Below are 13,604 nucleotides of genomic sequence, written 5' to 3'. Positions count from 1 at the left end.
ATGATATTTTTTATAAATGAATTTAATTATTGTCATTGTATTAAATCTCTTTTTCATTCTACTTCTACTTATCTTATTAGATATGTTATATATTTATTATGATGAATCATGTCTTAGTCTTTTGGGTAGGGGGTTTATAGTTTGTCAATGACATCATGGTTAGTTCAGTTATAATGGAGTTTTGTCCATTGTGATTGGTATGGTAATTCATGGACAAATATCACATGTGTGACAATAAGTGTTTACATCTTTAAAGAGTGTTGTCCACCATAGTCTAGCTAATAACACTTCTATTATAATTCTAGTTCCTAAATTGTGTCCTCTACATATACCTTTGTGTGCTTCCAAATCTTTTTCATGTTTCATAACTATCTTTGGTTGCAATTTATCTTTCTTTTTAATACAAGTTTTTTCACCAACTCAAGAAAATAAGAATGGACTATTGATTTATTCAAATTAAATTTATTTGAAAAGAGACATGACATAGGGGAAGGGGCTAATTAAAAGCCTACTAACGGTTCATTAGAACATGCTAATTAAAAGCCCACTAAAAAGTCATCTACTGGATCAATAGCCACTCACTTGTATTTCCACTTCTTGAAAAAAAAGTTAATAACGAGAGAAATTATGCAACTTTATTGGTACATATAGTGCGTGATTATCAGATCATTTGTTCATATGTATTGGATTAGTTGTGCAAATTTTGGGGTGATTAACGCGAATAATTAACTATGCAATAGAGATTATGTATCGGACATCACCTTGAAATGACTGCTTTTTGACCTTCGTACACATAACAAATCCTCCCGCTTTCAATGTAATTACCTAGAAGTCGAAACAATAGCTATAAGCTCTTAAGTCACATATGAAGATGTAGTGTCATCAAATTGTGATTCTAGCAATTTTTGACCACATTAGGGTCCTCACATATGAGAAATCGAATCCCCTAGCTTGATCGAAGACTGAAGACTACTCAACCCCCGAAAACTGCTTCTCCCTTGCCCTCCGCACCACCCTGTCTGTACTCTGCCTTGGAGAAAAGGGCAGGACAGGGACATGGCGCCCCTGTCCCTACCCTATTTTTTGGCATGACCCTTCCCGAGTTTGCATAGAAGGTTGTGCAGTGAGCGGGAAAACTTCACTAATGTCGACCTGTGATGAAAATCAGTTTCATTAACTCTAATTGACAAGTATAAAAGTTGCATTTTCCCTCTCATTTGGATAAGTGGGATAAGTTGGGATGAGTGGGAAGTTTACATGAGATCAAGCATTCAAGAGCATTCAAGCATTCCTTTCTAGCATTGAGCATTTTCAAGTCTCCCTTCAAGGCTAGGTGTTGCATTCAAGTCAAGGATTCAACCATTGAAGATGAGATTCATTCCAACATTCAATTCCGCACAAGCAAATCTACCTACATTCTATCTGCAACCTCCCTTGAGGTGATTTACATTACAGTCTTTCAGTTACATTTACTTGCAAGTACTTTCTTTCATTACTTGGTTAATTCCAAAACTAGGGTTTGACTTGAACCTGCAAACCCCCAATCACAACCCCTTTTCCTCTCTTTTCTGTGTGTAGGTTGCAGGTGCGCAGCTGTACTTTCGGATTTGGACTCCTTTTGCAGAGGCGGAAAAACCCTTTTCGTTTTGCGGATTTTTTGGAGGACAGTGTATATTCCCGCAACAGTCCGAGCAACTTTTCCTCAAATTCATAGGGTGGCTTCGTCTCAACATATTACTGCCAGATCCAGGTGCACATCTTCCCACACTCCGATCTTGAGCTATTACCAGTTCTTTGTCACTTTTACACTTAGTCTCTATACATAATTCAATCAAATTCCTTTCCATTTCAAATAGTAGAGGGGTTTAACTTATCATTCTCATTTCATTCAAAATTCCATCTTCTTCTTTGGAGGTTGAATCTAGTGAATCCCCCCCCTCACCCCCCCTTCCAATGTAATGCGTGAAAAGTGTTTGAAGGGAAATCCGTAGTGAAACTCTCATCTCTCCTTGGAGGGAAAGGGTAGCTTTCCTCTTGATCTCTCATTCACACATTTTTCACCCACCATTACATTTTGGTGACATTACAGAAGATAATATAAGAAAATCCTCAAAATCCAATATATAGTTTAAGAGCTTAGGGTGCACGAAGTTAGCTATAAGAAGTGTTCATACCTTTCCCATATATCATAGGTTATTTAAAAGGATGCATGACATATATCCTATATTATAAATTAAAATATTATATAATATTTGATTATGATGAATTTTTATATTTTATTAATTATTAAAAATTTAAAGTGTCATATGAAATAAAATAAGTCAAATTTTACACTTGAATAAATCTAAAATTGTAAAAATACATTCTAAATACACTTTTATCATATTAATTAGGTAATTAAAATTTAAAATTTTCTTATGAATTGAATTAAATATACATAAAAAATAATTACATAGAATGTTGGGTAGACAATAAAATCAAAAACCAAGTCAAACCAGGTGTGATAAAGCAAATGAACAAGTCCATTATCTTATCTAGACAGTCCAGGCTTGGAATTTGACGGTCACCCCTGCCTGTCATATAGTTTTTTATGACGGTTTAGTCATTGTAATGCCTTTCATTTTACGTTTTAAGAAAAATATTAAGTGTCAATTTAAAAAAAAATTGTTAATAATTAAATATTAATTTTTTATATTTAAATTTTTTAATCAATTTAATCAATGATACATACCAAAATTAGAAAAATATATATATTTTTTAAATAAATCAATGTGCAAATAATTTTGCTATTAATTTAAAGTATATTATTATATATTATTGAAATTAGTTAATTATTTTTAATAGAGATTATAACTTAAAAAATGCTACTAACAAGTAAAACATCTAATAATCTAAAATGAAAGAGAGAAATTTTTTTATTTTATTAATTTGAAATTGAGAAATACAAACAAATGATATCAAAGGTCAAGAACTCTTCTTGACTTTGTATTCTTCCATATATGATATACTTCATTCCAATTTACATCATTTATTTCAGACCTATTTAAGGATACCCTCATTAATGCATCTAATGTATCCAAAGCTAGCTTTGACTTTCTAACATCTTTGATGATGTTTTGTTTTGAAACCCCTCTTTCACAATCAACAGTACTTGCAGGAATAGTAAGAACAACTTGCCATAACTTCATCATATGAGGATAGCTTGTATGCCAATATTTTGTGTTACAAAAGACTCTCCATGCATCTTTCATCTTAAAACCCTCACAACTTGAATGCAATGAGTCAACAAAAGAGTTTAACTCTCTTTTGCAACCATTCACATCAAATATGGATACATTATTTGTAGTGTGTTGTAAATGTTGGAGAAGCTTATCAAGCCAACGCTCAGAGACATTATCTCGAGTTTGATGATCTGATGGATAATAAGAAGGGCTGAAAAGTTTTGCTGCATTAAATAGAGGAAGATTTGGAAATCTTTCATTTAAAGAATCAATGAGAGATTGGATATAGCCTTCTGTCAAGCGTTGACAACTTTGTTTTGTTCCTTCAATACGAGGTTGCATGGAATGCTTCCCTAAATCACCAGACTGAAATCCCTCAATTGGAATAGGGATGTATAGAAATTCATGTTTATCAGTGACACCATCTTCTTTGACTTCAATACACCCAAATTGAGAATCAATCAAGAATTTTGAAAGATAAGTTGTACCTTCTGCAAATGTACCTTTCCTCAAAAACCATCTATATAAATTTCCTATTGCTTCATCAAGAGCCAAACCAATAACAGTAATGTCTACATTTTCTTCTTGAAAAATCTTATGCAATTTATTTAGTTCACCCAAAACATCAGCAAGCATATGCAAACAAAATTGAACAGAATAAATTCTTATCTTTTCATATAATGTTGAACACTTCTTATCTTTTTTCCAAAAAGTTAAAATGGCTGGCATAAGCTTCACAAGCCTTATTATGACTTCTCCTTTGGATAACCATCTGATTGTGTGGATCTGCAAAACATTCAAAAGATCAATTTCCATAACTCTAAGTAATTCATTCAGCTCATTATTTCTCTTTGGTGAATTTTGGATCCATGAATGCACTTTATTTGCTATTTTTTCAACAAATAATAATTCAGGTATCTTTTTAGAAGCATCTGCTGCTGCTAGCACCATCTATTGAGACAACTATTAGTTTTGATAGTGAAAGACCTCTATCATTCATCAATTGATTGATAGTATCATATATGGTTTTCCCTTTTCCATCTGACACAGACATCATTTTCATAAACATAGATATAGGTGCCCCATGACCCTCTAATGTCAAATATATTGCATAAACAACAAGATGTTGCTCTAAGCTTCGATCAGTACTTTCATCAATCATTATTGAAAAAAAAGGACTTTTCAGCATCTCATCTATTTGAATTTGCTCAAGATATTTTGATATGCGAAAAAGAAAATCATTTGCACCCTTACAATTTGTGTAAGCTGAATAGTCTTGATATTTTGGCATATTAGGAGTTCTTAAATCAATGAGAAATTTACATATCTTCTCATACTTAGATAAAGATAAATCTTCCTGACAAACAAAATAGGTTGTTTTCAATGTGGTAATTACTATTTCCCTATTGACATCTTCAACCTCTAAAATATGATTAGGAATAGACTTTATCTTTTTTTCTGACACATTAATCCATCTTGTTTGAGCATCTTTATGTATCACAGATTTTTCATGAGTGACAAGAGCATCACGCTATAAATTAATACATCCACCCCCTATCCCCCATGGTCCTGACAACTTATATTTCTCACAATATTTGCATTTCATTACTATCTTACCACCATGCTTCAAATAGTTTAACCACACAAATTTCTCTAGCCATTCCATTCAAAATTTTCTTTTTACTTTTTCCTTCCCTTGATTAATATTTGATCCCTCCCCAATTTCAACATTAATACTATCCCCTTCCCCAGATTGAAATATTTCTTCATTTGAATCATCTTCGAAAGAAGACCCAAAAATTTCCTTATAAGTTTCTCTCAGATCCTTATTATGATATTGTTCATTTAACACTGAATTGCCAGAAGTTCCAGAATCCTTCTCTCTGGTCCACCTATACATTTCTCCAATGGTAGCTTGTTTCTTTCTCTTTGAAGACATATTTTTGAAGAACCTAAACAAAACAAAAATTTATGAATAAAATAATTATATTACAGACTTACAATGTTTTGAAAAAAACATGCACTTAATTTTTACAGAAAGAAAGACAAACTTACAAAAATTGGAGGGCACCAAAAAGAAGAATTTTTCTCAAGAGTAAAATAATTCAAGGAAATATGATAACTAAAAAGAGCTTCTCACCTGCATCAAAAAAATACTTACAACATAAATACCTTAAGCTTCAATCTACTAAAATAATTACTTTAAGCTTCATAGATTGAAGCTAGAGTAAAATAAATACTTTCAAGATTTCACACATTGAAATTGAAGCTACAATAAAATGAATAAAATAAAAACAATTTATGCACTTACAAAATTAATATCTTAAGCTTCATAGATTGAAGCTACATAAAATAAATTTACAACACACAAAAATCTTAAATTTACTAAGTTTCTAAATTCACACCTAAAAATCTTGTTTATAGTTAAAATTGAAGCTATTCTAATTTTTTTTATTACAATATTTTAAAATTTAGAAATGATTATGCCTTATCATTTCAATTATGAGAAGTTTCTAAATTGATATTTTTAAAATTTGGAAATGATTATGCCTTATCATTTCAATTATGAGAAGTTTCTAAATTGATATCTAAAGACTAAGACAATCTTATAAAAAAATATTTTAAAATTAAATTGACAAAATTTTTAAATTTCTATAACAAAAAAATACTAAAAATTCATATAAAAAATTAAAAAAAATTAGAAACAATTATATCTTAATTGTATCATTTCAAAATATTCTAAATAAATTTATATTTTTATAAAAAACCTTCTAAAATAATATATATCAATATTACCTATTATGATTTTTTACTGTTTATTAATAATTTGAAGTGTCATATTTACGTTTTTTAGAAAAAATAACCTGTCAATGCATACGGTTTAATAATTTTATTGGTTGTCATATACGATCTAAAAGTAGAAAAACGGCCAAATAGACCGTCAAATTCCAGGCCTGCTAGACACGATTTGATAAGATAAGTTACAATAAAATCAAAGTTCTAGATACTAATTGAAATGACCCAAAGAAGATCAGGTTTCAAGATAACTGAAATAAGTCGTGGCACTGAAAAAAAAACAATATCAAAATTAAGGTGCCCAAGAAACGAAAAGGAAATTAGATATTATTTATTACCTTGATCAGATGGGTCTATCCAGTATGCTGGATAGACAAACATGTTTGTCTGAATACAATAGATTGGTGACAGGTGGGACATTGTGCCAATAACTTATCCATATCCACTTAATTTTCGATTTGGACTGTATCTACCATGGTATCTGTGTACGGACATTATGGTGGGGTGGGTCCTATTTGGAGTATGTTCTGGATGTTCTGGGTAAAAAGTGTTGTGGGGTCAAAGAGGAATAGCATATTCATGAGGCATGGGTAGATAGGAAAATGTTCTGGATGTCCTGGTATGGGTAAAAAGTGTTGTGGGGTCAAAGAGGAATAGCATATTCATGAGGCATGTGTAGATAGGAGTATGTTCTGGATGTTCTGGTATGGGTAAAAAGTGTTGTGGGGTCAAAGAGGAATAGCATATTCATGAGGCATGTGTAGAATATACTTTTGTTAGGTGGACTAATCCCAGGCGGTTGGGAAAAAGGCTACAGGGAGAACTTCAAGGCTTGCAGATACAAAAGAGTGCTCACTACTCGGAGAGAATTAAGCTATTTGGAGTCTGGTTAGATACTTTCTAGAGCAAGGAAAGAGAAGGAAATTTATTGTATGGCAGCAAATTTGCAGATGCGAGGTTTCTTCACTGGAGTTGTCAGAGGAGTCAACAAGATCATCTGCGGCAACCTCAGGGATCCTACATCTTCACAACCCTACATCGTTCAAAACAGTCTCATTCAGGGATCTTTCAGGTATGACAAAAAACAATCTGATTTTGAGTGCCCTATTTCTGTTTTATATAATGGGTTCTGTTTATTTTCTCTGGAGGTATCTCTGTATATCTTGCCCTGTGAGTGAATTGTATAAAGCACCACAAATTTACAACGACCTTGGCAATTGACCTTTTGGGTTCTCTAGTTTTGGCTGCAGAAAATCTTGTATTAATGGATTTAGGCAGTTTAATTACATACCAACACATACTTGGCAGGTTGAATGCTGATAAAATTTGCAGAAAAAAATGGATAGGCTGAGATTTGAATTATATCTTAATGGCAAATCAATAAGCTTGGTCTACCCCTAAATTGGTTGCAATTTATCATCCTGGGTTTTTTAAATCCTAAGTTACCTTTCAATTCAGAAAGAAGCATGGGGGTGATAGATCTCTGAGATTTCCTTAGGTAAAACCATTTTAGCTTTTTCCATCTAAACCCAAATGCGTTAAATGTTTTCTAATTCCTGCAATTGAATCCATATAAAACAGCTTAAAAGTTCCTAAGTGGGTATGTGAGCCATGTCCATCGGCTCTTCTCCTGCCCAAACAGAGCTTAGCACTAACTATGTGTGCTTTATCGATCTTTATGGTTCAGCTTGCCAGTCTTCACATTTTCACGTGAGGGAACAGTGCAGATCCACTGCAGCCTTACAAGAAACTATATGCTACGTTTGGTCAGTGCAGATAATATGTAGGTTGACATTTTCTTTCTTATTTGGTAGACCTGCCTTGTGGATCACCTTCCCTTGTGGAGGTTTTCTTAATAACAAGCTTGTCAATTTACCCAATGGCTTATCTTCTTATGGATTTTCTTCTGCATTCACAATACATTTCTTCCTCAAAAAAATTTCATCTCGCTCAGTTCTTCCACCCCACAAGCCACACTTCAGGCGAGGTTCTAACTTCGTTCAGCTACATTGCCACGACATATTTTCTTATGGATTTTTTCCTGTATTCAAAATGCCTCTCACCATCTCTCAAGAAGTGTCCATCCCTCTCAGTTCTCCCATGATGCAGGGATTAACACTTAAAAATTCCCCACAAGCCACTCTCTAGTTGAGGTTCTAGCTTAATTTAGGCACACTGGAAAACGTTGATAGACTAGGATTTGAACACACAGCATTCTTTCTTTTCACGTTCTGTATGTCATATAGACATATCAATACTATCAAAGTAAGTGTGGTTGTGTGTGTTTTTAAATAAATAGCAAAGAAAGCGAGTGCCTTGCTGAAGACCCCCTTTTATAGGTTAAGCACCTATTTCCACAAGTACAAAGATATAAGTTACATTCTTACATATAATGTTCAGATGAGTACTTGTCATTATATCGAGTGCGATATTTAGAAAGTGTGGAATTGGGTGCTATTTGAGAAGGGAATATATCATATGTTTTTACAGAATACCTTTTATTGGCCAAGGAATGTTTCAAAAAAGGTTGGAAAAGCTTTAAGCATTAGAATCTTAGGGTACGTGAAAACTCATGAAATGAAAGTTACTTTAGTCACTGTGGATGCTAGAGCGTAATTATTCATGTTGGGATTTTTCAGGAGGTTTGTGCATTCATCACTGTATGAGAAGAATGAAGATGATGGTGCTCATTTGAATAGGGTTCCTGAGGATGTAATTGAGCCTCAAACTCAGAAAAGCTGGGTACCACATCCCAAAACTGGAGTGTTTGGTCCTGCGGAGGAGAATAACTGGACAGGTGGTGATCAGCACCATTCTCATGAAAAGAGTGGTGACTCAGTTCTCGAGCAGCAGGCCTGGTTCCGCCCTTTGGAAGACGTTCAGAAGCAGCCCTACAATTGATTACTGATATACTCTGTATATGTAAATATTCTGCAGTCAAGTTATTTAAGAATAAGCAGAAGTGCTAGAGTGTCTTAAGGCCTAAGTCATATACAATAGTTTCCTACATTTGCAGATATATGTGGTATGATTGTGGAAGAACCCATGTGTGGATTCTGTTTGATGAATTTGGACATGTTATTAAGAAGCATAAAGGTTTCTGCTTGTGATTTTCTAACATCTTGTATTTAGTCCTGCATTTCTTTTGTCCATATATTTTCTGTTAAATTTTGTTTTCCGACTGTATGTTACTATATTATGAACTCTTTAGTAGGAGATAATTTTTCTGTTTTGACACACGTTTACTTTGGGCAAATTTTGTGTCACATTATTTGGGTTAAGAGTGATTTCACATGCCAATAATTGATAATCTTATCTGTGATTTTTCTGTAATACTTCTTTCCTGTCAATGTTAAGTGTTACTCACTGCAGCTTTATATAGTCAGATTGCTTGTTTGTGGGCTGCAAAGCATCGTATCAGTCCACGGTACCCTTCTATTTATCTGTTGCTTGCAAGAAATCAAAGGACACAAGATTAGGATTCTTTTGATATATTTCAAAACAAATCTGTTATCCAGTTTTCATCAAACAATTTTAAACAACGGAATTCTTCTAGAGTTGATTTCCCACATGAGCTTTCAACTTGGAAAAATCAAAGGACACAAGATTAGGATTCTTCTGATATATTTCAAAACAAATCTGTTGTCCAGTTTTCATACAACAATTTTAAACAACGAAATTCTTCTACAGTTGATTTCCCACATGAGCTCTGAACTTGGAAGAATCATGAAGGGATGGGCATGCCTTTGATATTAATCTCTGCAGTGGGGTGTAGGATTCTGAATTAGAATTCTTTTTGGGGAACTCTACAAGAGTTATTGTCGTCTATTATGAGTGGCTTTTATTTGCGCTTTACTGCTTACTGAGGAAACATCTATTATTCTGTTATCAGTTCTATGTGACTTACTAACATCCATGGTAGTTAGAAACTTAGAAGTATACAGTATTACTATCATCTCATAGAGAATGGCTAACATGTAATGACCTCCCGTGCACCATTCTGTACTGATTGACACAGTTTTGCATGCACTGTTGGCTGTCAAATATCAAAGTTAATTTAGGTTATGTTTTAGCTTCTTGTCATATCCAAATTATTACAATTTTGCATGTTCATCTCATATGCCCAAATTAAATTGGTACTGTCAGTTGCCAATCTGATTGAAATGGAAATCCTCTACAGGATGGTTCAATCCAATCAATTTGCTGTTATCCTATATCTGCAACAAAGCCAGAAAACTTCCAACGACATAACTTCTCTGCTTCCATTAAATTGTTTCTGAAGTATTGGGAGTTAAAATTCTTTATATACACTGATGCAGTATGGCGTTCTAAACAAACTTTTTGTATTGATCTTTTAGAAATTACGTTAGTGTCAAATAAAATTATAAATCATAACTAATTTCTTTAGACTAGGAAATTGTTCATACAGATTTATTGAAATACAATTTACTCTCATTTGAAAGTTTGCCTTTGTCATATGTTTTAGCTGCTTGAAAAGTGATCACAGATCAAACTAATGACAGCCAGCTGAGGTTGGGCTGCATATTTACTCTACATGCCTACGAATATCTATGCTGATTGTGATTGAAGTTATTTGCCTTTAAAGAGTTTAAATTCTGGCATCCCAGTATCATCTACCCTATAATAATCAATAACTACGTCAGAATTTTAGTTGGAGTTTTCTGGTCATTCTGGAACATTACCATATAGGAACAGGTTTAGGTGTTTAACCTCTCATTCTGACATTGCTTTGGCCTGATACGAAGCTCCTTGCTAAGCAGAAGTGCACTATATGCAGTTGAGAGGGCAGTCAATTGTATGGCCTAGCTTGCCAGTTCTAGCTAGTCTGTGTCAATAAGCACATCTTGATTGCTTTTGTTTACATAATTGGACAGGTACCTGAACCTTCAGATGAGTGTCTGGTGAACGTGATTTTGAATGCTGACATAAGCTTAGTATTATACATTTATGTAAAGCCTTGGGTTGGTTCTCTCTTCCTCCAACAATTCCAGCACTGATATGTGCACACATACTCCAAAAATGCATATATTCCAACCTTAAAATAAAGAAAATTGAAGTCCTCTTGAATAATAAACATGAATGCTGTCTAAGTCTCCTTTTGGATATGGAGTTTTTTTATATTTCAATATTTGATACATCAGCACATTACTAGATAAAATTTGGGTCAAGACTCATTAATAAACATTCCTTGACCATGAGCTCTATTATTGTTAAGATCTTAAATTCTGATTGTTTGAATTAAAAGCAGCCTGGATGCACATTTTTAATACTATTTAAGTCAGCACAATACACCGTAAAATTAGAAGCAAGATTTCTTGAGAAAACATGCTTTGACTATGGAATTCTATGGTTGTTAAGATCTTAAATTCTGATTGTTTGAATTCAAAACAGCGAGATGGACATTTTAATACTACTTCGAGTCAGCACAATACACCGTAAAATTAGGAGCAAGATTTCTTGAGAAACATGCCTTGACTATGGAGTTGATCTTGAATTTGAATTGTTTGTATTCAAAACAGCCGGGACGGACATTGTTAATTCTATTTAAGTCAGCACAATACGCTGTAAAAATAGAAGCAAGATTTCTTAACAAACATGTCTTGACTATGAAGTTCTATGGTTGTTAAGATCTTGAATTTGAATTGTTTGTATTCAAATCAGCATGTTGCATTAACTCCATTTCATTTTTATAGAGATACTTTTACTGCAGGCTGCAGGTTGTTAGTGGCATAAGTCATATAAGATTTTTTCAGTCGTTGAAAATGAAATCAAACATGTTTATGCTATTTGCACAGAATTCTCTACTTTGATGAAGTGTAGTATTTGATATCAAGCATGATGACAAGGAAAATTAAAACAGGGTTTAGTTAACAGGAATATCCTACCTCCTTGTAGGCTTTCTACAATTGTCTGCATAAGGGATTATGGTTTATTGTTCCTTCATTTAGGTAAACTTAAAGATTAACTGTAGGTAAACTTAAAGATTAACAGATGATCCCAGAAAAGTTACATGAAACAGCACCCTGTGAAAAAGTACCCAAAAACAAAATACCTTTCCTGTAGACGAAGTTGTTCTTAAGATAAAGCAGCCTTCCCAGAAGAGGACCTCTTGCTTGCAACTTACAAACAGAAGACATCCTCCTAGAAAAGATGATTAAGCTGACATTTTAGCCTTTCTCATTTAACTTTATTCAATCACTTGAGGACCTTCTATCTAATTTCTGCATCACATAATATAATAGTTGAAGCATGCGTTGCCAGAAAATCAAAACAGTTACTAAAAAGCATATAATTTTGTATTTTTTTAGAAAACACTCTTACATGACAAATATTTCTCCTACAAACAATGCTCCTATATCAGTACACCAGTCTTGAACTTTGATAAACATAATAATAGGAGTTTGATACGAGCATGGTTTGGATTCCAATAATTTGTTGTTTTATTTTGTCTACATAAATTGCATTACATATCCTTTACATCCTATTCTTAACTTTAGAGGCCAGCCATTGAATTAGGATATGCATGGTACGAAATGCATCTCTAGTGTTTTAGACTCTCACTATAACTACTGCCTACTATTCTCAAAGGTTGATTTTTGGTGCGGTGTGCCCTTATGGCATCAATGAATTCTAATCAAATACTTCTGCTATACCTATACTGTAGGAGCTGATAGTGAGCTCACACACCCAAGTATCACCTGCAAAACAAAAATAATCTTCTACAAAAGATATGGCAATAGAATAGCTTACTCGATTGTGGATGTAGAATGACCAATAATAGATTAATGATAGTACATACTTCTATGATTCTACAATGTACATGAGGCCTAGACAAGATGAGAGATAAGACATGATAGCACGTCATAACAAAATTAGGTGCAATCCCAACAAATGAAGATGACAAATCAAGAACGTGGAAACTCATGAATAACAATCTCCAAAGACAATGATGGTGTGAAAATAGTTGTGATGTAACTATCATCATATAGAAGATAAATGTCAAGTGTGTCCTCCATATATGTGATATGAGAGAAAAAAAAATAAAAATTCAAATTTGATATACCTATCAAGTCCTCATCCTACAAAGTTGAATCTAAAAGTCTATGTTGGTCTTGCTGAGCAGATTGATGGGAGCCTCCATCAATTATTTTGCATAATGAATCATTGAAGGTGAGGGATCAACAACTACCTTTGTAGGAGAAGGAGAATATGAAGAAAATCATTTGAATATTCAAATCTCTCCAAAGTATCGACCTTCTGAATAGTAGCATCATCATAAGGTATGTTATCTAAATCATCAAGAAGTACAAGATATTCTAAATCATGATCATTTGAGAATGTGTATTAGGATCTCCATATATCTTCCAAACTTTAGTCCAAAGAGCATGATGACACTCAATGTGTGCGATGGCGTTCAAGATAATATCATTAACATGACCAAAAAACACTCTTAAGACATGATATTTTTTAAAATTCCAAGCAAGTTTCTAATAAGCACCTCATTGAGGGACAAGACCATACAAATGTGGCGAAAAATGAAGCAACAAAAGATGTTTCAAGATGTCA

General features: G+C 33.4%; 1 protein-coding gene across 1 annotated transcript; it reads left to right on the top strand.

The window, feature by feature from the left end:
* Positions 1 to 6,384: 6,384 nt before the first annotated feature.
* On the top strand, positions 6,385 to 9,135 carry LOC131077979 (late embryogenesis abundant protein At5g17165). Its single transcript, XM_058015589.2, has 2 exons — positions 6,385 to 7,089; positions 8,657 to 9,135. The coding sequence occupies exons 1-2, from the start codon at positions 6,950 to 6,952 to the stop codon at positions 8,916 to 8,918; spliced, it is 402 nt and encodes a 133-aa protein (XP_057871572.1). The 5' UTR covers positions 6,385 to 6,949; the 3' UTR covers positions 8,919 to 9,135.
* The last annotated feature ends 4,469 nt before the right edge of the window (positions 9,136 to 13,604 follow it).

Source organism: Cryptomeria japonica, chromosome 5 (assembly GCF_030272615.1).
Source record: "Cryptomeria japonica chromosome 5, Sugi_1.0, whole genome shotgun sequence".
In the NCBI taxonomy this organism is placed as follows: domain Eukaryota; kingdom Viridiplantae; phylum Streptophyta; class Pinopsida; order Cupressales; family Cupressaceae; genus Cryptomeria; species Cryptomeria japonica.
Note: the sequence above shows the minus strand (reverse complement) of the source record. Positions and strands in the feature narration are given on the sequence as shown.